General features: G+C 40.1%; 2 protein-coding genes across 3 annotated transcripts in view; both read left to right on the top strand.

Moving 5' to 3' along the window:
- The first annotated feature begins 313 nt into the window (after positions 1-313).
- ccdc135 (coiled-coil domain containing 135) lies at positions 314-8877 on the top strand. The gene is made up of 15 exons (XM_028467079.1): positions 314-419; positions 2895-2935; positions 3750-3888; positions 3967-4092; positions 4873-5061; positions 5664-5699; positions 5823-6023; positions 6156-6419; positions 7181-7253; positions 7335-7463; positions 7593-7721; positions 7921-8126; positions 8311-8514; positions 8589-8669; positions 8750-8877. The coding sequence occupies exons 2-15, from the start codon at positions 2895-2897 to the stop codon at positions 8822-8824; spliced, it is 1893 nt and encodes a 630-aa protein (XP_028322880.1). The 5' UTR covers positions 314-419; the 3' UTR covers positions 8825-8877.
- Positions 8878-10130: 1253 nt separating this feature from the next.
- Positions 10131-25110, top strand: part of LOC114475696 (rho guanine nucleotide exchange factor 12-like) — a 38109-nt gene continuing 23129 nt past the window's right edge. For both annotated transcript variants that reach the window (XM_028466735.1, XM_028466734.1), the window contains exons 1-2: positions 10131-10621; positions 22900-22991. In XM_028466735.1, the coding sequence (XP_028322536.1) occupies positions 10590-10621; positions 22900-22991 (124 nt within the window). In that variant the 5' untranslated portion in view covers positions 10131-10589. The remainder of the gene's footprint in view (positions 10622-22899; positions 22992-25110) is intronic.

Here is a 25110-nt window from a genome sequence, read left to right as displayed (position 1 = left end):
TTTTCTTTAAAGAAGTGAAAGCAGTGCTTGCCATGGAAAACAGCTTCTTCCTGTATCTTTGTAGCCATTATAAATGTACCAAACACTACTCTACGCCTCAGTGGTGATGTTGTTGTCTTTATTATAATAAATAATTAGTTTTTGTTGGTTTTTTGTTTTTGTTTTTTTACATAAGCACCGCAGTTTCAGTGTAACACCTAGATTTGCACAACGTCATTTTGCAACCTTTTTTATGACAAGTCTTGCCTTAATTTATTCATCTTTAGCGACACTGCCCAATGACGTCCACAGATAAAAAACCATTAGAGAACAGCGCGACGTTGACAGGTTGTCATGGTAACTTAGTTTGCCAAGATAAAAGCTGCGCAAAATCTCGTGACTGCCGGAAGAATTTTCAGCGGCCACTAAACACCACTAAAGTAGGTCTAATATATATAATATCCTCAAAACACCACATAATGATTGACCAGCAGATGTCACCAATGTGATATTTTTTATTAAATCAGCAAATATTCTTGAATCAAGAATGTAAATACTGCCTGTTGTATAATATTGTCTATTTATTTACATAATCATGGGGTGCCAAATGTAAAAACTCAGTCACTTTTTCATAGCCGACATATGAAATCTAAATATAAATGTTAAATTTGCCAAGTGTAAAACTAAATGTTTAGAAATTATGGCAGACCTGCGACTGTCGATCACGAGGCCCCGCACGAGATTTAACATTTAGATTTAGATGTCTAACATGTATTTAACATTTGCATGTTGTTTTACATTAATTTGTCCCAAATGAAAGAAAAAATGAGCTAAATGTTCAAAATATGTCATCTATGAAACAGTGACGGGGTTTTTACATTTGGCACCCCATAAATATTTAATGATAATCCTGTGTGAATGAGCTGATTTTATAAAGCACTTTGGAACTACTTTGTCATAAAAAGTGTTATTTAAATCTTGTTCATTTTAACATTTACTATTTAGTCAGAATTGCCTAATTATGCTTACAATTTTGGGTGCACGTTGGTGTAGTGCAGGGGTCTGCAACCTGTGGCTCTGGAGCCTCATTTGGCTCTTTGACTCTTTTGCAATGGCTCCCTATAGCTTTAAGAAATATCAAAATAAGAGTTGTTATTTTGTTACAGAGGCTATTAATGATTAATGACAAATATAATCAAGATAACAATTTGTTAACCTTAAATAAATCACGTTGTGCAATGACTCAGCAACTTCCTACTTCACCTCCTGCAACATCTACAGACCATCAACTTTTCCTGCACCTGTGACTAACCTTAAGTTTTAAATCCCTGGTAAAATAACTAAACCAACAAAAACACTATTCTGGAAGAAAATAGAGATTTTAATTGTGTGGGGACAGATTCATTTAACCGCCAATGTGCCGGTTATATATGCATGCTTTATGTGTGGCGAAAATGAGCAATTAGAATGTATTGATCACATGATCATGTGCTATCAAATTCAAGATACTTTTTGTAGCCTTTCAAATACATTAACTAGAAAAAAATTTCTTTCTATAACGTGTTCATGTAAACTGAGATGCGTAAGAATTGGAAGATGCAAGATACTGTTTTATTTGTTGATGTCAATTTATTTCATTTTACTTTAAACTGTTTTTAAATTGCCATTTACATGATCAATATGATTAATATCAATTCAAATTAAATCAAACATTATTCTATACAATTTTAACTGTATAGAATTTAATACACTGTATTGTCTTCATTGCGATGGTATTTTTTTTGGCTCTGGAAGGACTTTAATCCAGGTGAGATGAGGCCAAATGCCTCCTTTGAGAGTAAAGGTTGCAGACCCCTGGTGTAGTGGTTAGCATGTCTGCCTCATAAAGCAGGAAGGTCCTTGTTTCAAGGGGTAGACGCTTGGGTCCTTTCTTTGTGAAGTTTGCATGTTCTCGCCGTGCTTGCGTCGGTTTACTCCAGCTTCTTCCCACAATCCAAAAATATGACTAGGTTGATTGGATTCTCTAAATTGCCCATTAGGAGTGAACGTAAGTGTGGGTGGTTGTCTGTGTGTTGCTCTGCGATGGACTGTCGCCCGTCCAGGGTGTACCCTACGCTTAAGACCCAATGAGAGCTGGAGATTGGCACCATCAAGCCCCCGCGCCCCTGAAAAAATTAGCAAGCGGGTCAAAAAATGGATGGATGGTTCGACAAATAATGAATAGAAATAACTTCAAACTGAAATAACAAAAACAAATCTCAGTCAAAAATAGAACTAAACATGAACGTGTGCCTTTTTCAGCCCTTTCAGCATCTGATAAAATGTTGTACTCTTTTGAAGCATCACTAGTTGACACATAAAACCACAATAGACCCTAACTAGCTAACTAGTAAGCTTTGTTCTTGCTACTTGTTAACATGTACACTCTAAGATGCACTTTAAGTGCCTCAGTGAATCCGTCTGCTGTTCAGTGTTCTCAGGATTATGTACGTTGCTAATAGTGGTAGTCAAAACATGGCATAGCCTCCTCAGGGAGAGACTTTGTTGAATGTTATCAGTGTGCTGTGGTATCTGGCCTGCTTTGGGAAGTCTGACAAGAACCAACCAGGAGAGAGTTCTGTAATTACATATCAACTAGCAACATTATTTGAACTGATTACAAGATGCTTCCACTTTGTTAAAAAAACAAAAAACTAATCGCCTACTGGTAAAAATACACATCATGTAATAAGTTAGCTACTACATGCACACACACAACAATCATCAGTTGTAGTTTTTTTAAATAAACACAAACTAATAATAATATAACACTATAAATCAATGTCATACTGTATGAACTAGCATCATCCATTGCTTAATACAGCCCTTCTTCATATGACCTTTGTGTGTGTGTGTGTGTGTGTGTTTTCTGACAGATGGAGGCGCAACAGGTGGAACAAGGAGCTGCTGACACCCTGTAAGACAAAAACACACCTCAATTTATCATTTCTGATTCTTGAAAATATTGATACAACCTCATGTTTGTGACGCCCCTTTCCTTTTAAATATCTCAAAGTTTTCCTAAAAACAGTCAGAAGAACAAAGCCAATTTGTGTCATAAACCAATTTATAATATAACTCCAACTAATCGCGAATCATGCTACCTTGTGACTGATTCTGACAGCTGTAGTAAAACCTATGAATAAATTATGTGGATGTGTTTTGATCGTGTTGGGCTGAACAGATGGTTGAGATTAAACACTGAGTGAAAGCATTAAAGAATCACCAGTTGTAATGATGACCAGTTGAACTGATACACCAACATATAAACTGCTTTTTGTGGAAGTGCTTTTTCACTGGTAAACTGAGTCCCTGACAACGACCAAAGTCAGTCGGTATCATAAAAAAAAAGCAAAGTTTGAAAAAGTAATTCCACTTCTGTATCTTCTGGAAGAGAAAGCTGTTGGTGTTTCAGCTTCAACTGGTTATCATATTATCTTGTGACTACCTTCTGACAGCCATTGTACTACAGTTGGTTTTATGGTTCCATTGGTTTGAGTTACCTTGTGACTGGTTTCAAACACACTGAACATGCATTCATGAAGTCGTTGTTATGGATCAGCTGGTGCTAATGTTATCTTGTGATGCCTTAGGTTCTGACACATTAAACAATTGTACCAGTAGGTGTTACGACTCTACCAGTGAACATGTTATCTTGTGGCTGGTGTCTGTAGAAGGCTTCTATCATGTCAATGTCTGTGAGCTAATAAGGCTGTTCCCTTCTTCTTCAGGCCTGATTCCTACAAAACAAACTCTCTGGGTGAGCTCCAGCTGATAGCAGCGGCCCAAAGATTTCAGCTTCAATTCTCCGTTTTACATCCGGAACGAAAACTGCTGTTCCTCTACCCTGAAAATGAGTGCGGCATTAAGGTAGGACCCATAATGTCTGAACCATTCTCTGTCGACGGACTGCATATTGTGAGTGGTGCTGTGTTGTGTCTCCTGTAGAAGTTTGTGTCTACGACCCTGAGACCTACGACCCCCCACCTGCCATCCTTCTACAACATGGAGGGCTGCGCCTCCTTTGTGGCCAACTTCTTGTCAATGAAACATCTGGACTCACCCACAGAACTGGTCAGGAAACTTGTCTCTGAACCAATCACTGCCTGTGTTTGAAATCGCATACTAATGTTCTACATACTCAATGAGTACAGTATATGCTATCTACTATATACAGTAATATCAGTATGATTAGGATAGTGACTGTTCCCACTGAAGTATACTTCCAAGTTTCCCAAATTGCATTTCAAACCTACAGCGACAAAAAGTGAAAACACATTGAGGCTAAATGTCTCTGTTGATTCTCCACCTTTCAAAGTTCTGAAAGCATTTTAAGTGAGAAAGTGACCAAGTAGAATATCAACATGTGGTTTCCTCTATAAAAGTCGCGGAAGCACATATCATGCCGACGTTTTGGAGATTTTCGGAGATCCGCAATTGTGCTACTGACAAAACTTCCGGTTAATTTCAAAACAAAAGCCCTGTTTACAAAGGCATTAAAAAACAAATAAAAGACAAGAAGAGATGATTTTATTTAGAAACGGGGATGTTTGACTTTTAGCTTCAAGCCGGTGTCAGCATGATTTTACGTTCCGCAATGCATCATGGGACGGTTAAGTATGACTAGTGTGCTCACCTTGCGTCCTTAAAAAATGTGCCGATATAGTATACATCCAGGTACTTTTCGCGTACTCTATCTTTCCATACTCTCAAATTGGAACGCACTACATACTCGTTTTGAAGTCAGACTTAAGTTAATATGTGATTTTGAAAACAGCTTGTTGTTGTTATCTATCAGTAGCTGCTGTTCCTCATGGAACAGACTCCGAATCAACTTGGTTTTCTCCCTTTCAGCCTCTGTCTCTTTGCTCGCCGACGACCGTGATGCGGCGTCGCTCCGCCTCCAGCTTCGAGTACTCCACCCTACTGTGCAGTCTGCTGCTCGGGGCAGACTTTGACGCCTTCTGCGTCAGCGGGTACGCCGACAGAGAGACATGTGACCTGGACAGGAGCCTGCAGCTCTGCCCCCTGGAGAACACAGAGGTAACTGCACATCAGGCCTTTACTATGAAGCTGGATTTCCTCTTATCGCACTAACTTACGGGATTTATTCAGTGTGTGGTGTACTACGATGCCGGCTAACTTCTAACCGGGCTAAATGACTGTGGTAACTTAGGCTGAACAAACACCTACCCTGGTAGGGACAAGGTTTACGAGGTGGATAATATCTGAGCTAGCACAAGTCCCGCCTCCTAACCAATCAGTTCTCTTGTAAAATGACCTACCCTTAGTTAGAAGATCCTGGTTGGTGCGTGGATTTGACAGCTGCGTTTAGGAAAGAAAGATTAATAATGGAGAAATGCACTCCTTTCATTTACCAAAGACATCCTTTAGGAAGTGTATAGATTTGCACCTGATGGACTGATCTACAGTCAGCTGATGAAGCCTGTGTCGAGCATTCTTCATATGAGAAATCAGGAACGGGGCTCTCTGAAAGAGAATGTTTGGTTACGTGAAGCCCGCTAACGGAGCGATATCCAGAATATACTTATCCAGCTTCCTAGTACAGGCCCATCCGGAGCCTCCTCACAGGAGGCCGCAGTGCAAACTAATGTGTGTGTTTGTTTGTTTGTTTTGTGTTTCAGGACTCTGAAGATGATCTGATCCAGAAGAAGCAGGAGGTAAAACTCAGTCATGTGATAACAAGAAAAATGTTTGTGTTTGATCTTTTGTTTATGGTTTGTCGTGTTGTTCATTACTCTGCATTGTTGTTTTTCTGGTGGCTGTTGTTGTTGTTTGTGCAGCCTGACCATCTGATTGGTCATCGTGTTCACTGCTGGGTTCTGGTGCGTTCCAATCTTCAAGACGTGAAACAGGACTTCTTCATCGAGCCGCTGACAGGACGTCTCTACAGCACCGACAGCTGTCACTTCCTGGGAGTTGAGAGCGTTTGGAATCATCGCAATTATTGGATCAACATGCAGGAGTGTGATCGAGGCTGTGCGGTGAGCAGACACACACACACACACACACACATTTGAAACACATCGACCACACATATCCTGAACCCCTGTTTTGTGTGTGTGTGTGTGTGTGTGTGTGTGTGTGTGTGTGTGTGTGTGTGTGTGTGTGTGTAGAAAATGCAATTTGAGTTTGAGGAGCAACAATGTTGGGAGCCGCTGGTCAAGGTTCAAAGGAGGAGGGTGACTGAAGAAGAGAAAGAAGAAGAAGAAGATGAAGAAGAAGAAGAAGAAGAAGAAGAAAAAGAAGAAGAAGAAGGTGGAGAAAAAGAGGAAGAAGTAGAAAAAGAAGACGATGACAAAGAAGAAGAAGAGGAGGAGGAAGAAGATGAGGAAGAGGAAGAGGAAGAAGATGAGGAAGAGCAAGAGGAAGAGGATGAGGTGTGTGTCTTTGACTGTGACTATGTGTGTGAGATTGTGGTTGCTTCCAAATAGTCCCTCCTATATCTCCTTTCCTATCCACTTTTCCTTAACCCCGTGGATGACATAACAGGGTTAAGGAAAGGTGTTTGGAGACTTCATAAAGGAGTTACGGAAAGGCTATCATGTTGTTTTCCACTAGGTGACATAATAATCAGAAAAGTGAAAAAAACTACACATTTCTAACAGCGCATTTATTATTTCCCTGTGCCTCTAACCGCTGATATAATATCAAATATCACAAGGTTTGAATTGAAATCAAAGGGAATGTAGTTACCAGGCTAAGAAGAACAAAAGTGACACTAAATGAAAGTCACATTGAGAACGGTTGCTTACATTCACCTTCCATTCAGAAATCAACAATAATCCAAAATAAGTATGATTTTATGAAATTGTTACATTTATGCAAGATATAGGCCTATTCTGATCCCTTTTTCTTGAGTGTTCTGTTTTCAGCCTAACCCTTTAAATGTTGTCACCACAAGGAATTGTGAGGCAGCATTATCTCGACTCCTTTGGTTTCCAAGGCAAATTAGGTTATAAAGGAAGCATTGAGCCTCCTTTCCTTAGCTTTTACCGAATTGGGACACTCCTTATCATGGACTCCGCTTTAACACGTCTGGTGGTTAAAGAAATGTGGATGGGAAAGGAGATATGAGGGACTATTTGCACATACCCCAAGTGACTGTGACTGTGTCTCTGTGATTGTGTGTGCGTTGCAGGACGTCCAGCAGCTCAGAATAGCAATTTCCTGTTCGTGGGTCAGTTCCTTTAGTATCAACCTCTCAGATGAAGGTAAAAAAATCAAACAGTCCTGTGGTCTTAGCCTCAGAGGTGACATACGGTCTGTGAGCCTATCAATGTCTGTGTCCTCAGAGCTGAAGAGCTGCTGGCCGGATGGACAAAGGACCACCACCTACTGGAGGTCCACGCTGCAGAGGTTCGCTCCTCAGAGCAGGACGGACGGTATGACAGCACAATGGACGAAATACCAGGATGACGACAGTAAGTGTCACATGACTACCCCACCCCATTACCACGGCAACCACAAAAAACCTAAGGAATAATGTGGTCAAATGATTTTGTGAGTTTTAGTAATTTAAATTAATTTGTGTGTGTGTGTGTGTGTGTGAGGTTCGTCTGTAGAACGGCACACTGAGAGTTTCACACACAGGAGCGATTTCCTGCTTCGGAGAGAGGAGAACATGATGGACGGAAGCAGCACCGAAACCTTTGAACAGGGGAATCCCTTGCACCTCTCTGGTATGTGCACACATACACACACACACACACACACACACACACACACACACACACACACACACACACACACACACACACACACACACACACACACACACACACACACACACACACACACACACACACACACACACACACACACACACACAGGCACAGGTTGTGACACACTTGCTTTGGATCTGTGTGTATGTGTGTGTAGTCTTCAGGAATCGACCTTTCACCTCTGGTGTCGAGCTTCAGATGGACTTCAACGACACACGCCCCCTTGACTTGCCGAAGCAACGCCTGCTGACGCCCAATCAGATGACAGAGACCTTCGAACGAAGGTGGGACTTCCTGTCGCGGCGTCACGTGATCTTCTGCGAACCAATAGAAATCGGAAAGCTGAAACCAAGCACGATCCTGGTACCAGTCACACACACACTCACACACATACACATCAACACACACGCATTACAGTCATCAGTTAAATTGATGACCAGTTTAACTTACACACCAACAGGTAGACTGTTCTTTGTGGGTGTGAATTTGCCCCCCAGTGTGACGTTAAAGGCCACAATATGAATCTAATTGACCTTCGACCTTTCAGGAGGAACTGGTGAAGGAGGTGGAGCTTCAGTTTAACAGGGACCAATCAAAACCAGCGAATCAGGACGTGGCCAGGCTACGCTTCTTTGTTTCGGAGCGATGCATCAAAGTGATCTATCACCAGACAGAGGGTTGGTTCCAGCCGACAGAGCCCACCTTCCATGCCCCGGATTGGAAGACAGCGAGTGATGGTCACATGACGAAGGTCCGTATTAGTACATCAGTACCGTGGAACGCCCTGTGATGGCATTGATGTTGACATTATCAACTGTTTCTCAGGTGGAGTGGATGGAGCCTCCGTGTTATTGCAGCTATCAGGAGGAGGAGCTGATGGAGGAGGTGATGGAGTCTCTGATGGAGGTGAGCCTGGTTCACCTGGTTTAACTGATTCACCTTGTTTAACTGGTTCACATGGTTATTCCTGGTCTACCTGTGTGCAGGTTAAAGCCATTCTGGCCTTCAGGGAGGACCATGAATTTCCTATGATCAGAGAGACAACAGGAGCAGCTCCCTGATTGAGCACAGCGTTTATTTGATAAAGCACCAGCAATAAAAATACATCAATAAAGTTCCTCATTGAGTTATTACTGCATCCACATAGTGAGTGACGACCTTTGACCTCTAAAGTACAACACACACACACACGCACACACACACACACACACCTGGTGTGATTGGTCAGTAGGTGCAGGTGGTCAGCAACCATGGAGCTCTTAAAGTGTTGGTAGGAGGAGCCAATCAATTTCAATTACGGTGACCAGCATTTTTTCCAATTACAATTAAAATCACAAATTAATAAACAAGCCCATAAAACGTAACCTTCCTCTTGTGTTAGCTTTCTGTTAGCATCTCTTATGATAACGGATAAAAACATTATCTATCATCTAATTAGTTTTGTATCTCTTGGTTACCATGTTATGCTTCCTCATCAATGAAAATATTGTTATGTTGCGATATACTGTGTATAAAATATATAAAATGGTAATGGTGTTTCCTGATTTTATGATGTGCTAGCACTACTGTGATGTTTGTTTTGTGTAAAGCACTTTGAATTGTCCTGTACATGAAAAGTGCTATCAAAATTAACTTGACTTGGAAATATGTATATATATACTGTATATATATATTATAGTTCAAATCCTGCTCAAATCATTGTCGTTGTAAGGCATTTTACCCACATTGGATCGTATTAATGTGGTGAGTGACTCACACAGATCTGTTGCTAGACATAGAATCATGTTTAGGCATTAAATACAATATATTCATATTTAATCCTTATCACCTATATAAGTGCATTGCACTTTTTTTTTTTTTTTTTTACAGTATTGAAACTGATACCATTGCTGATCGACCAATGAAAATCTTGGTGGACCACGACGGTATCGACCAATTAGTAGACTATAATCGACCAAAGTTGGCAGCCCTAATACTATCCAACCTTTTTCTTTATTGAAAATGTTTTTTTTTTTTTTTTTGTTTTTTTTGAAAATGGTTTTTATTGAAGTCATATTTTTTTTGGATCTGGGCCATATCTAGTACATTTGCGTCTTTATTATTCAGTCAAAAAATAAAACATTTCAATCAAAGAAAAAAAGTGTTTGAACGCAAAAAAATTGCGTTTGAAAACATTTTTCTTTGAAAATATTTATTTTTGATTGAATATATATATAATTTTTTTTTTTAATAAAGACACAAATCTTCCTCCATAACTTTGTTGGTTTTTTTTGTATTTAAACCAAAGAAAAGGCCCTAAAATGTTGCTCCACCTTCCTCAAATGGATGCGCGCTCCCGCGACGCTTATGCATCTTCTCCGTGAACGCGCTCATCTGCAGGGTCAGACTGGATCGTGTCCATGGAAATGCTTCCCTAAAGGAAAGGAAAGAGTCAAACTTTAAGGTGGAAAAGTGACGAAGTGGGAGAAGCTTGGTTGGAAACAGCTGTTTTGAAGTTTTCCAGATGTGTCCAAAGTCCTCTGATGCGGACTGCAGCCTGTTAGCCTGACTACTGACCACCAGCTTCACCATTTGAAGACGAATCGATCATCTTTCTATCGCTGTTGATGACTGCACGAGCTTTTTTTGTTGCGGTGATTGTTGCAGAAAACACCCGCGTGCTGTTCGGTGATAACGGGAGTTAATCACCATCTTCCCGCTGTGAATGTTTGGGAATATGGACGAACGGAGAGGAAACCGAGTGAGGAAGCTGCTCCAGTTTTGAGAAAGTCACAAGTTATGATGGAAACGTATTCATGGTGAAGTTCTTTACCACAGGGAAGCCCAATGAGTGGGACACAGTCAACTCTCACTGACAGGTAGGAACAAAGGACACTTTCTACTACGTTTGAGCACTTTTTCCTTCCAAACCTTCTCTCCGAACTCCATTCACAAAATACAGATTTAACGCTACCTCGCGTGTTGGAAGGGGTGCAAGTTAAATAAGTTATAGGCTTTATTGTTAAAAAATATTCATAGAAAAAACACAATATCAAAAAAGTTGGCGAGTTTTTACTTAACTTGTTTTAAACGGCGTCGTTAAAAGTATTCAGACGAAGGCCACTAGGGGACTATAGTCCTTTTTTGAAATATTTGCTAATTTAAAGCATTTAAATATTTTTTTTTCCCATATTATTTGAAGCCGAAGGAAGTATACAGCTGTAAACCTTCTTTTTGTTTGTCCTAATATTTGTTGTCTGCTTAAGAAAACCGACCGTGATGTAAATGAGTGAAATGTAAATATTTCCTAATGGAGATTGTAAGCATGCACTTCATGTGAGGTCAAGCCCCCTAGAGGTGTCTTTTTTCTCTGGTTTTTGGTTAACCAGGTTGGTCAGCAAGGAAACATGTTTCAAGTAATGTCGTGTTAAAATGCATTTTTTTTTTTTTTTTCAGTGTTAAGTTACTTTAAACTACAATATCAAAGGTGGAGAGTGATACCCAATGAACACACACACACACACAAGATCACATGACCTGACAGGGAGTCCTCCACAAAAAGCATGTGTGTGCTAGAAACCAGAAGATCATCCATCCATCTTCATACCCGCTTATTCCCGTTTTAACAGGGTCACGGGGTTCTGTCGGTGCCAATCTCCGGCTCTCATAGGGCGCTGGGCGGGGGTACACCCTGGACAGGGCGCCAGTCCATCACAGACACATTCACTTTCTCATTCACTCCTATGGGCAATTTAGAGACTCCCATCAACCATCAGTCATGTTTTTGGATTGTGGGAGGAAACCCACGCAGCACGGGGAGAACATGCAAACGCCACACAGAAACAAACCCCGGGCTTGAACCCAGGACCTTCTTGCTGTGAGGCAGACGTGCTAACCACAAATCCACCGTGTGCCCGCACCAGAAGATCAATGAGGAATAATTAGTTTTTTTGCACCCAGAAAGTTTTGCAACAAATGAAGATATTTTGTGCACTTTTTCCTTATACTTATAAATAACATGAAGCACATTTTTGCCCCAAATTCCATTGAGTGTCAGTCACTTGCATATTTTGACTCTGCGTTCAGGGTTTTCCTTTGAGGATGTGCCAAAAAGCAAAACACACATGACTAAATTGGAAGGCAGTGGATTTTTTACCTTTCAGCTTATGGAAAGAGCCAGGATGTTGCTCTGCTGCGTGTTAGAAGAACAATGGGGGTTTTTAGGGGTTTTCATCAGAGTTTCCACATTACAGAGATGGTTCCAAATCCAAATGACAGTAGAAATGCTGCCATGAAGTCAATCCCACACAGCACATATGTTGAGTGAAAGATATGTTTGAATGATGAACCTTATATAATTCATAATTGGTGGTATTTCAGTCCTCTTTTACACTCAGAGTGAGAGCAAGGTGTTGGCATCTTTAGGTTTTTTTTGTGCAGTGGCGTGTCCAGAGCCATTTCTATGCTTTGTTTTCATCTGCATGCATCGTCAGCACAACTGGTACGTGCACCAGTGTTTGTAGTTTGACAGCAGCCTCATCAGATTGTGCTTCGCAACCCTGACTTACTCAAAACAGTTATTTCACTATATATTTGTATTAGAGCTGGGACGATACGCTTTTGTCACGATTCGATACAATACTTAGTTGCCGATTCGATATATATATTGCAATTCTGATTTATTAAGTATTGTGATTCGATAGTAACGATTATTGATAATTTTATTTCCTTATAGTGCAAGCCTGTGACCACATATGCAGACATGGTCATAATACAAATTTAAAAAAAAAACCTTTAAAAAATCAATTTTGGGAATAAATAACAATTTGCGATATTGTCATAAAAAAAAAAAAATAGCATAAAAAGGTCATTGTAAATATTTTTTCCCCACCTTGTATCAACATTCACGTCAACATTGTCCAATCTGAGCAAAAAACAAGAGGTTTGTGAGTTTAAGGGTTCTTTTGTGTTCATTTGTGCCTTTTTGGAATCTTTTTGCTGTAATTTGTGTACTTTTGTTGGCATCTTATGCGTCATTTTCTGTCATTTTGAAATCATTTTGTATATTGTGTTGGGTTTTTCCTTCAAAAGCAACTAAAGCTGTCGGCTAATAATTAAGAATTTGTTTATTAACATCATTCATCACACGTGTTGCCATGTGTGAATGACGTTGACATTTCTCTTGTTGTGATTCTTCAAGTTGTTCCTACTCATCCCATTATGACATGACAGCTTATGTTGTTTGTATTTTAAAGGCATACAACGGCCAACAAATATGTGCTTTCTCTTTGTAAAACGGTGCCTGTGTAGCTTACTGTAAATCTGAGATAAAATTCCTTTCCTGCTACATCAGCAGACTGTGAATAGCTTTGTTTTCATGTAACACTTGAGTGCCAGAGGTTTACAGGTAAAATTTAACTCCATGTTTGTTGTTGACACAATTCAGAATCCTGAAACGGCACCCAGCATGCAGTGTCATCGTGCCCTTTCATCTGAATTCTTCATGTCGTCTTTGGTTTTTACTGAATAGCGCTTTGATACAGCTTTGCAATACATGGATTAAATGATTCTTCTCATTATCCTGCTTGCATGTGTTTTGTATCCTCTGTATGAACAGACCGGCTGTGGCGCCCTGGTGAATTTGTGCTGCGTGATGTTGCAACTTTCCTTGAGAAGCGCATTTATCTGTGGATTTTAAGGGATATTACTGACGCTGGTTAAACAGAAACGGGCTGTTGTTGTTGCCTGGCAGCATGTGTGCCAGCTCCCACAGCGGTGGTTAGCTCATGTCCTGGACGTGGTTCAAGGATTCCAGTCAGAGCAGCTTGTAGATGTTAGGAAACTAAAGGGAACATCTTCTCCGATATGGTTTTCTAGCAAAAAAACATCCTTAATTAGGACCAGTGACACAGCAGTTTGAAAAGAGGGCGTGGCTTTCTTTGGGATTGCTTCTCGCTGTTGACACTTCCCTGAAACTCGAACACTTGTGTAACGTGTTTATTTATCAGATTTCCTCTCTGATGGATCATGACTTCATCTCTCGATGGCTTGCACAATCAAGTTATTGGTTTACTGCCTTTTTTACTGCCATCATGTTTGATGACATTTGTGATAATAACCTTGGCTGAATGCATAACCCAATGAAAGAACTTCTTCAGTATCTGTCGTTCAACTGTAGAGTGAACGCTGACTGAATGTCGTTCATTTGTTGCACAGCTGCTGTCGCTTTAAAAGAGGCTTGATGTTAACTTTCCAGACAAAATCTGGTTCGGACTGCGTCAAGTTTAATCAAAGTGAACCAAATGTGCACGAACAGACTAAACACAGGATGTCACATGTGACACTTACCTTCCAAAGGGTTTTCTTTCTTTTCTTTTGTTGCTGAGCAAAGGACGAGTTCCTGCTAAAGCTCACTCAACTCAAGCCCAAAATGTGAGATTTAGAAATCCCTCTTTAACTAATTCCCAGAGTGGATTGTCATTTGTAATAAAAAAAAAAAAAACCTGATTTTGTTTCATACACTTTCATGTGGAACACTTGCCTTCATCTTTGTAGTATTAGCAGCGTCGGCAATGGATTAGATAGGATGTCATAGGTTTTCCTCTGCAGCCAATTGGGAGTTTGTTCTGTTGCCATGTCAGGTATATACTTTATTATTTTTAGGGCCTTATGTTTTCCTTTCCAACTTTTCCATACATATGCTATAGAGTATAACCATTTTTGTATAATTATTTCTATTTTATTGGATTTCCCTAATTTAATGTTATGACTGACTGAACATCCAAAAATGCTTAGTAGAGATTGATTAACTAAAATTGTGTAAATAATTTTCAAATACCTAACCAGTATGCTTTAATTGTTGCAAAATTGCTTGAGACTTTGCAGTTCCACTAAATCTCCTTGCAAGATTTTGTATAGAGGAAAATGTTGAGCTATAAATGAAAAGCCTTTTTGCAAAAGCAGTGACCTTTTATTTTCCACCATGTGTCCTCAACCCATGGCTCTTGGCTAAAAAGTTGGCTGCAGACCTTTTTTTCAGTGTATTACAGGCATTTTTGTGGGAAAATAGAAGTTTTAATAGTGTATGTCGTGCCTTTATTTTGACAGGATTTTTAAGAGTGCCATATGTACACATGTAACTTAATAGGATTTCTTCTGTTCCATACTCATGAAGTCTTTGTTGAGATGTTTCCTATAGAGGGCTTTCACGGCACGTCATCACCGTGTCATCAAATCGGAAGTAGCCATATTGGAGGTACTGAGCAGGTAAACAAAGCAGATACCAAGCGTCGAACAAAAAGAAACGGTGAATTATTGCCATATTTTTTGGCTGTACCAATCAGTCAGACCGTGAAAAACATTTGGAGTTTTGTAGACTGCCAAAAGTTACAACAAATCAGGGAGAACAATGTCAAAAGGGATCAAAAGAAAGGAGGCGCTTGTGTTTAGCGAAGCTAAACGAGGATCTACGAGGAAACAATCTGGACAACATCCAAATTTGTTAGGCCCATTTCTTGTCAAGTAAGTGAATTGTTGGTGGCAGCAGCTCTTAACTAATTTTCTAGTGTGATAAGAATATAGTTCTTATCATGTGGCATTATTGACTTAATATAATCACATTTAATAGCCTGCTACAGTAGCAGCACAGTTCTTAAAATGTAAAGCTAAAATGTGCTGTATTTCTCATTGTATTCAAGGTTAAATGTCTGACCTTTTTCAAAAGGATGACCCAGATTGGTTAGGCTTAAAACCAGGTAGTTGACGATATCAGGATACACAATAGACGGAAGACTCTCTGGGTCGTCATTGATCCAAGCACCACCAATAAACCGTAACTTTTCCAAATATCGTGCCCTTTCCTGCGGACCAAGTCCTTCCCTGTATGGCTTTGGATCTATAACGCATTTTGATCAGCTTTTCTGTGGTTTCGGACATTTATCGCAGTGTTTACCTCCGAGTGCCTCCAGCATGACAGTATTGATTGAAGATATTCTGTCGTATGGGTTAAGGGTACATGCTCCATTTCTTTTTAATTAAGAAGTTGAACATAGTCCTGATGTTTCTGTGAGTCTCAAACCCAAACTAGTTAAACACCACTGCTTTGCACTATCAGGGTTGAGTTTGTTTTGACTGCTACAAACCATTAGTAGATGGCGCCGCGGATGGCTGCTGTGGTGTGTTGGTGCGCACTTTTTTGTCTTGTTTTTGTCGTAAAATCCGCAACTGGGTGCTCTTATTCAAGAGAAGAGCTCTTGAACGTCAGGGCAACAATCCCCAAAGATTTATTTCCCACTTTCATCGCTTCCTCTGTGGATTTACTGGACATTTTACTCAAAGGTGCGCTCACCTTTGCTCACGCAGTGAAGCGCCGGAGGAGAGGAAAAAGAGCTGGTGCGCTTGTGCGCCTCCGCCAGCGCGGCCGACGCACACCGTTACGGGGGATATTCCTCTCTAACGTGCGCTCACTGTGTAACAAAGTGGATGAACTCCAGCTGCTGTTGGGTAGAAACAGAGACTTCTCCTCATCTTCTGTTCTGTGCTTCACGGAAACGTGGCTGTGTGGAGCGGTCCCGGACTCGCCGACCAGATCCTGTGCATGGAGCGGACCTACCCGGACTCTTTCATCATTGTGCTTGGTGACTTTAATAAAGGGGACCTCTCACACCAGCTCCCCAAATATAGACAATTAATTAAATGTCCGACCAGAGAGGAGAAGACACTGGATCACTGTTACACCACACTAAGCAGTGCTTATCACGCCGTTTCCCGTGCTGCACTGGGCCTATCGGACCATGTGATGGTCCACCTGATTCCTTCATACAGACAGAGGCTGAAGCTCTGTAAACCTGTGGTGAAGGAATCTAAACAGTGGACCAGTGAAGCAGTGGAGAAACTCCAGGATTGTTTGGACTGTACTGACTGGGATGTTTTCAGGTCTCTACAGTGAGCTCTGTGGAGTACTTCTGCTTCCTGGGGACCATCATCACTCAGGACCTCAAGTGGGAGCTGAACATCAGCTCCCTTATCAAAAAAGCTCAGCAGAGGATGTACTTCCTGCGGCAGCTGAAGAAGTTCAGTCTGCCAACAAAGATGATGGTGAACTTCTACAGCTCCATCATCCAGTCCATGCTCTGCTCCTCCATCACCATCTGGTACGCTGCAGCTACGGCCAAGGACAAGGCCAGACTGCAGCGTATCATCCACTCTGCAGAGAAGGTCATCGGCTGCAATCTGCCCTCCCTCCAGGACCTGTACGCCTCCAGGATTTTGAGGCGTGCAGGAAAGATTGTGGCCGACCCCTCCCACCCCGGTCATAAACAGTTTCAATCTCCCTTCTGGAAGAAGGTTTCGGTCCATCAGGACCAGAACCTCCAGACACAAAAACAGCTTCTTTCCCTCTGCCACCATCCACATGAACACACCCCAAGTCACCCACTGAACCCCCCCACCCGATCACCACCTCCATGATGACATTATCTGCTGCACTGTATATATATATATATATATATATATATATATCTATATATTTATATTTATATTTATCCTATTTATCCTTTATTCTCTATCTATCCTTTATTTATCCCTCATCCTTTATATTTATCATTATTATTATTATTGTTTTTGTTGCTGGGTTGTTCTTTGTTTTTTTCTTTATTTTTTTTTGTTGTTTGTTTTGTGCACCAACTACCAAGACAAATTCCTTGTACTGTCCTTAAAACTGTACATGGCCATTTAAAACATTTCTGATTCTGATTCTGATTACGGATTCAGACAAGTGTGATGATAATGCTTTGATGACTAAGTGCTCTGGTGCTTTTTGCCTCAAAAATGAGAACTGTGGGTTTTCCCACCACAAATTCCCCACCTTCTCTAAGCGCTGAGGGCCCAGACCTTGAGAGGAAGTGGTGACATCACAGTGAAATAATGTCCATCAGCCCTAGAAACATGCTTCAAGGCTCCTACCCAACCTGACTGAAGTGCTAACAGACGAACACAGTTAGAGATAACATTTGGTTCTTCACTCGCTGATTATGCTGAGGAATTATGATGTAAACTTATTGTGCCGATGAAACAAAGGTGTAATTCTGCAAATCAAAGTGGTATTAGTTTAATTATGATTAGTAATGTATGTGTAATAATTCACTAAAAGTCCATTATTGTTTTGATAATCGCTGCATTCACATATGAATACAAAATGGGAAAATTTAAAGGTAAAAGAACAATTAAAAGCAAACAAAAAATAATTTAAAAAAACAACATGCCGTTGATGAAAGCCAATCTAGCACTTTCAATTTTCCTAAATTCCGTTTCAAGATTAAAAAAATAAAAAAAAAACAGTTCATTTTCTTTCTGTTTAATACACGTTCCCTATTTAGATGTCTTCACTGACAAAGTAAACATCTCAAAACCTTTGAAAAATGTTCTATGCTTCAGATGTGCAGGAGGTAATGTTACGCACGAGTCATGTCAAGAGTTAGCCAGATTTTGTGCAATATTTGACATGACATTCGGTTTGCTACCTTAGTATAAACCATACATATTGAGGGGAATGTGTATTAGAGCATCTGAGTTTCCAGAATTTTATTTAATTTTGTTTTTTAAATTACTGATGGACTTAATGGGGCTCCAGATATTGAGTAGTAAGGAGGACACTTTTGTAGGTGCTCATAGAATGTCACAGGAATACAGTGAACCTCTCTTAATCATGGCATACATTAAAGATTGGCTGAGTTGTTTGATTGGCACCTTCTTCAATAACCTGGCAAGAGCCAGATTGATATGTTGCCCTCCCTCTAACTCGAGTTCTCCACATCGATCTACATCTGTGTCTGATAAATCCTTTCGGAACCAGTGACATGAACACAATGCTTGAAGCTGATTGGGCGAAGCGCCTGTCCACAATGATTTGTTTTAGCCAATCACACGGTAACAAATGATGATGTTGTCATCGGCATGCGCCGCAGAGACGCTGCTAAAACAACAAGACTCCACTGGTGAAAACTTTCTTTTGGGATAGTAATGCTGCGGTCATTATGTCATTGAGTGACTTTTGCCGTTTTTGCAACACGAGTATGCGAGTTAAGGGCACGTTAACCATCCCTCTGCGTTGACATCTTTCTAGTTCCTCTCCCAGCAACTGCGCATGTGCCAGTTTTGCTTTGGCGCTTCTGCCACAACACTGCCTCCTGGTTGGTTCGAACCGCTTTGGTTCGGATTTGAAAGGCAAAGGCGGGAAGATAGATTCTGGTGTGTTACGACCCCCTCTAGGATGTTATTCAAGGCTTGAGGGGCCGCGACACAAACAAGACGCCACACAGAACCTCAACGATTATCAAAAGTATTTATTAACAAAATTATAAAAGTACCAACAGAACAAACTAAAAGGGACTGGAGACCCTGGCCAAACTGAACAAAAGTAGGGAGGACACTGGGCCAACCCTATACAGGGCCGTCGTCCCAGCGTCCACCCTCTAAACTACAAAAACATACGAAAGACTAAAACTACAGGAACACGAAAACAAGACTACCAGAAATCTCCAGTCCAAACTAAAATAACAAACTTACAAAGATCTCCAGTGAGGAGCAGCAGAACTCTCCCCACATGTCTGCTGCTGGTCAGTTGTTGTGCCTCTAACCTTCTGGTCCTCTCAGCCCTTTATACAGCTCCTCCTCCCTCTCCTACCTGATTACTGATGTGAGCCAGGTGTGTTAGGAGAGGAGAGGAAGGGCAGGCTGAGAGGCCAGGAGGCACCAGCCGTAACAGGTGTTTGTGAACACCAGGAGAATCCATCTTGCAGGCAAGGTTACTTCTTGAATGCAAACCCAACAAAACCTTTGGGAATGCCACTTATAGCAACCAATATATGAGTGCCAGAAAATATTGCTGCCGATAATCCATATACGATTCTCAGAGCTGTACCAACAGGAGATATAATCCAATACTTAATTTGTTATTAAAGCTTTAAGGATAATCGTCTGTTCTGCTAATAGCACTGAAAGGTTCCAGAAAACTGAGGAATTCTTTCCACTCAGGATAGCAGTCGGGTAACGCTGAGTCTTGTATGTTTTTGTATCGTCGTCAGCTTTGTGCTTCCATAGCAGAATGTAATGTGCTATATTTGGACTTTTATCTTCATTGTTGTTGCACTTGTAGTTTTCCAGACCTCTCCAGCTTGTTTGTAATTATCATCCCAGAGGAATTATCTGGTATTTCTGGCATCCGTTGCCCAAGTGGACATTCTACATGTGACTTGAAGTTGATAACCGTGTAGCCAGCACGTAAAGAAGGTCTGGGAAATAAAAGTTGTGGAGCCGAGTTGTGTCACAACAAGTAGAGAAAAAAATGAACGAGTCATATCTGGGTGCTAGAGGTTTTTTTTCACAAGGGCTCTTATTAACTTTAAGACATTAGTTTAGAATATTTCTCATTCTCACGGTTTGACCACAGATGGAGGTCTTTCCAGGGCTCAGATCCCTTTTCATTGTTGTCATTTTCAACTTCCAGAATTCATGCCAAACGTGCTTAATAGGTTTATTTGAGTTAACTTTTGTGACTACCTTTATAGATCTATGCATTGTATGTGTAGAAGGAAACGTCACACTTAAGTCAGGCGAGATAATGTTGTGCAAGATTTGACATGTCTGTCCATTTGCTAAACATTCAGCTCCTTCTTTTAAAAAAAAAATAATATTGTGGAAATGTTGTATATCAGAGGTGTAAAGATGAATCGATTTATATCGATCAATCTGTTTTTTGATCATTGATTTAGTCAAATTGATCTAAAGTATAAACATCGATATCCATCGCCATTTTGCCCTCCGCTTTGTTAAAACACCAAACGTTAGTTGGTGAGAAAAAATGTTTTTCAAAGAATGTTTTTCATGTAAATGCCTTAAACAGTCAGGCAATACAATTCTCAAAATGTGGGTAAGGGTTTAGTTTATGCCATATTGCTTTTTCCCCTTCAGGTGGTGAAGTTCCGTTATTCCGTGATATTTGATGCATATAATTTCACATTTCAGTCTCTTTACTACTCATTTAACAACCCTTTTATTGGGCGAAGGGTAGCACAATGTTCTCCTAAAACATGCGTATTAGGGCACATTCCATGTCATATTGCAAAAAAAAAATCTTGCACAAAAACTCACGCTACGAAACTGAAGCAGTTGATCTTGTGAGATTGGTGAGTTTATTATTGATAATGCAGTTTTAAGGTTGTATAATGTATTCAACTTATTCAACCCTTCAGTACCCCTAATATTTCCACCTATTGTCAAAAATGTTACCAAGATCAATTAAATCTTTATGCAAGTCATTCTTTTTTTAGCATCAAATTTGGTTGAAATATCATGTTTTGTCCACATCTTTGTTGTCATTAGTTATTGATATGTACCCAGATCTGAAATATTGACTTAAAAGATTAGAAAATACCTTAAAAAAGTAGATGTTTATTTAATGTGATTGTGATAACCATCAGTAGTGAAGCAGCTTGATTGAGAATGGAGCAGCTGAGAGGTTTTGTAAGAAAGGACGGGGAAAAGGAAGTCTCTGATTAAAGTTTACTTCAAATGATGTTTCTCTCATTTTTGAGATCTAACTGAGGAAGGAAGTTGAATCAGCACTTCTTCACTTATTTTTGACTCCTCTTGACCCTTAAATAGTTTTGTAATTTTCCCGAGGTATTCTTAGAAATGTCTCTTATGGACGTGTGGTACAGATCAGTGCCTGCTTATCACCCATCCACCCACCCAGCAGGATGCAGTCCGCCCTGTCTCGCCAAGTCTTATCATCAGCTAATCTCCTCCAACCAAAGCCAGAAGGTTCCCTAAAGTCTCAGGGTTACCACTTTAGCATATCTCCCAGTTGTCTGTACGCCTGCAGTCATGAGTCTCTACTTAGTGTTTGGTCTGCTTTGTTGGCCAATAGTTAACGGGTTGTTCTCCGTTTGTTGCTGCTTAGTGCAGTAGAGGTTTCCTCCTCCTTTGTTTTCCCCCTCCTTCCCGTCTCCCTCCTCCTGCTTCTTTCACAGCCTTCTGTCACATTTAGGAAGCTGTGGCCCAGCCAAAAGCCCTGAGTCTGTTTCCGGGAATCAGTCCCACAAAGCCATGGCATAGTAAGTTGGCTCTGACGTGGGAGCCATTGTTGAAAGCCCAGGGCCCCCATTGTCCAGAGCAGGAACAGCAGCACAAACAGCCCCCCACACCCCGTGGAAAGAGAGGCGGAGCTACAGGGGGACGAGATGAGGAGAAGACAACTCTGCTTTAATATGTGATGTTACGTTTACAACAAGCTCGTGTGAAGGGAATGCATTTCAAATCAATAAAACGCATGCACTATAACAATGGTTCTCAAAGCTTTCTATTATTTCTGAATCCAAGTACCCCCTTTTGCTCAGAATACTATGAAAAAACAACTATAGAGCATAATGACTGATTTAATGAGTGATAACACACATTTTTAAGAATCTATTTTTGTAAATAAGTGGAAGGAAACAGTATTTAGTGCCTCATGAATAGATTATTTCTATAGTTTCTATTGTTTCCGGTCATCTCCTGTCTGGTTTGGGACCAAGACTGACTTTTGTATTTTCATGCATGTTCTCATCAAGATCATTTCCATCATCATTATTATGATTATCATTTTTAACTAAAAAATAAACATGGTAAATCCCCATATATTTAATGCTTTAATTTGTTAATTTTCCACTCTCTTTGTCAAGTACCCCCTGTAGTGCCATCACGTACCCCCATTTGAGAAACACTGCACTATACTGTAACATTGGGCCTTAATGCACAAATGTCCAGTGACTTAATGTAATTTTTCCTCATAAACATTTGTGAAGTCAGCCACATCTGGTTTAGTATCTTTTTTCTTCATCTCTTCCCTTTCCCGTTTCTGGGAAATTGGGAAAGTCGTGACCGTTCAAAATTAGATTTTACTTCCAAAATAAGATTGATGGATCGATATAAACAGTTTTGTTTTTTCTATATTGTGTATGGGAACTGTGGTAACCAGCCCAAATCTGCTGATTCTCACACCCTCCTCTTCTGTTCGCTTTCATTGTGACTAACATTACCAATCATATGTTGCTTTTTATGAACTTTAAATCATTAAAGATTGAAGGTTGTCTGGTTTTCATCCCTTTCTGTCACACAGGACCCCAAATATCCTCAACAAAGACCCAACGGACAGAAAAGCAAAGAACGACAAGTCTTCTTTGTCTCTCAAACATGAGTTTGACCCAACAGGTAAAATACGTTTTCCTTCAAGTTATTTTAAAAATACAGTTTAAAATTGTAAGTGTGATGTGTTTAGTAATCCCAGTAAAATGTTTTTTTAATTTCCAAGCATCCTCTCATCTGATGTGGTTCACCGAACGAAAGCCTTGGAAATATTACTTCAGTGACATTCTGAGTTGTACTGCCTCTCATTTTCAGTATTAACAGACAGGAACCGCCAATCATATGCAGACTATTCACTCACAAAGTTAATTTAAGGATGAACATTTCATTCTCGTTACTGTGGTTTGGTTATGTGGGATTAAACCCTGAAAACCCCCAGAAATCAAAGCTGCACAGCTGTTTCTTAGTAGGGTGATGTGCATAAGGTTCTATGGCGTTACATTAGTGCCACAGTTTCCACAGAAGTGAAAACCTGTGCAAGCCAAATATTTGGAGTTGCGTTTGTGCCACAATTCTGCTTGCGCAAAGAGAAATTCTGCATTCTTGCTTGGATTCTCTATCCTTCTCAAACTTTACGCACAACGCTGTAATTGATCACCAATCGGAATGCTGGAATGAAATTTGTTTGCCTGATTAGCCTGCTATGTGACAGATTTTTGGCACTAATATAATGTAGTTAGGTTCCAAGGAGAGGTTGTGCAATGGTATGTCCTTGTGTTGCATGTTAACATTGCAGAACAAGTTTTTCAATCCGTTATTAGAATCAATTTTACAATAGTTTTACAATAAAACTAAATAAAAAAATCTAAGAAGATGGATTGTTTTCTTTAGTAGTGGGTTAAAATCTATAATCGCCCAACAGCAGTTTGTCCTTTGTCTTTTGTCATCTGACTGGAGGCTCATCATTTAATCAAATATTATTCCAGTGATCTGATAGGTTTAGAATTATGCCACATTTGTAACGCTGCGTAGCGCCGTGCACGAGCCGCTGACAAATTTGCAAAAGCATCAAGGAAATCCGAATGAGCCGGCAGGGATCAACCAGTGCAGGGATTGGGAAAGTATATGTTTGCTTGATTTATTTTTCAGTGTTTAAATGATCTTTCACAAATGTTGTTCATGCTCTCACAAAATTGTGAATTTAACTCCACAAAGTTCTAATTTTCTGCTTGCAAAGACTTTTGTTTAGGAAATTATGTCCTAGTTGGCACAAATTTAGCTTTTGCTTGTGCAGAATTGTGGCACAAACAAAACGGCGTGATAAAAGTTTACCTTTTTGTTCAGACAGATTTTGTTTATTGCCCTTGTGGTACGAATAGAACATTGTAAGGTTAAAATTTTAGCTTGCACAAACTTTTTTTTGTTTTTGCTGTTAGTTTTTTTTTAATGCATTATTTGTTTTTTGCTTGCGCAGAATTGTGGCAGAAATATAACTCTATAAATGCACAAACACAATGCTAAAATAGAAGGATAAAATTGCATTGATTTAGTTTTACTGGCATAAGTGGCATAAATATACCACTATATTGTTTGCATTTCTGATTGTGCAGAATTGTGGCACAAATGCTACACCATAGTGTTTAAGCCTTGACAAACATTGAGTCGTGTGTTTGAACCTCAGGGCTAGACTCAGAGCTGTTCTATGTTCTGAGCTATTCTGGTTTACTTCAGATAGGGAAAGACTTATCCTTTAGTATTTCGCTATGGACCCACCACACAGTCAAGTGAGCACTTAATGTTGTAGGTGAAACAAGTTGTTGAGGTGGTTGCCTGGTTGCAGCGTTGACATTAATTCTTCCTGCCCTTTCGTTCACCCGCCGGCCTCAAGGCTCCTCATGGCGTCGAGACGACAACCAATTATCCAGTGCTCTCGCTTAGATCAGGCTTTGAGGTGCAACAAGACAAACGGAAAAGTTCTTTGAAGAATTTAAAGTTGAGTATTTGGTCTTTAGAATGACGAACAATGTTAACAAAAGGTCTATTTGAACTGAATATGTTTTATTTCCCAAATTACTGAGTGGATAGTGTTTCCTCAACATTTGTATTTACTCTTCTTTTCTCTCCTTGTCTTAAATAATGATAAATGTGCTCGTATGTGAAGCACTTTTAGCTGCTTCATGAATGAAGTTAGTGAACATTAATTAGAAGAGTAGCAGGTGATACTTAAGTAATATACAGTATGTGA

The sequence above is a fragment of the Gouania willdenowi genome, chromosome 14 (genome assembly GCF_900634775.1).
Source record: "Gouania willdenowi chromosome 14, fGouWil2.1, whole genome shotgun sequence".
Classification (NCBI taxonomy): domain Eukaryota; kingdom Metazoa; phylum Chordata; class Actinopteri; order Blenniiformes; family Gobiesocidae; genus Gouania; species Gouania willdenowi.
This window is presented reverse-complemented; position numbering and strand designations above follow the sequence as displayed.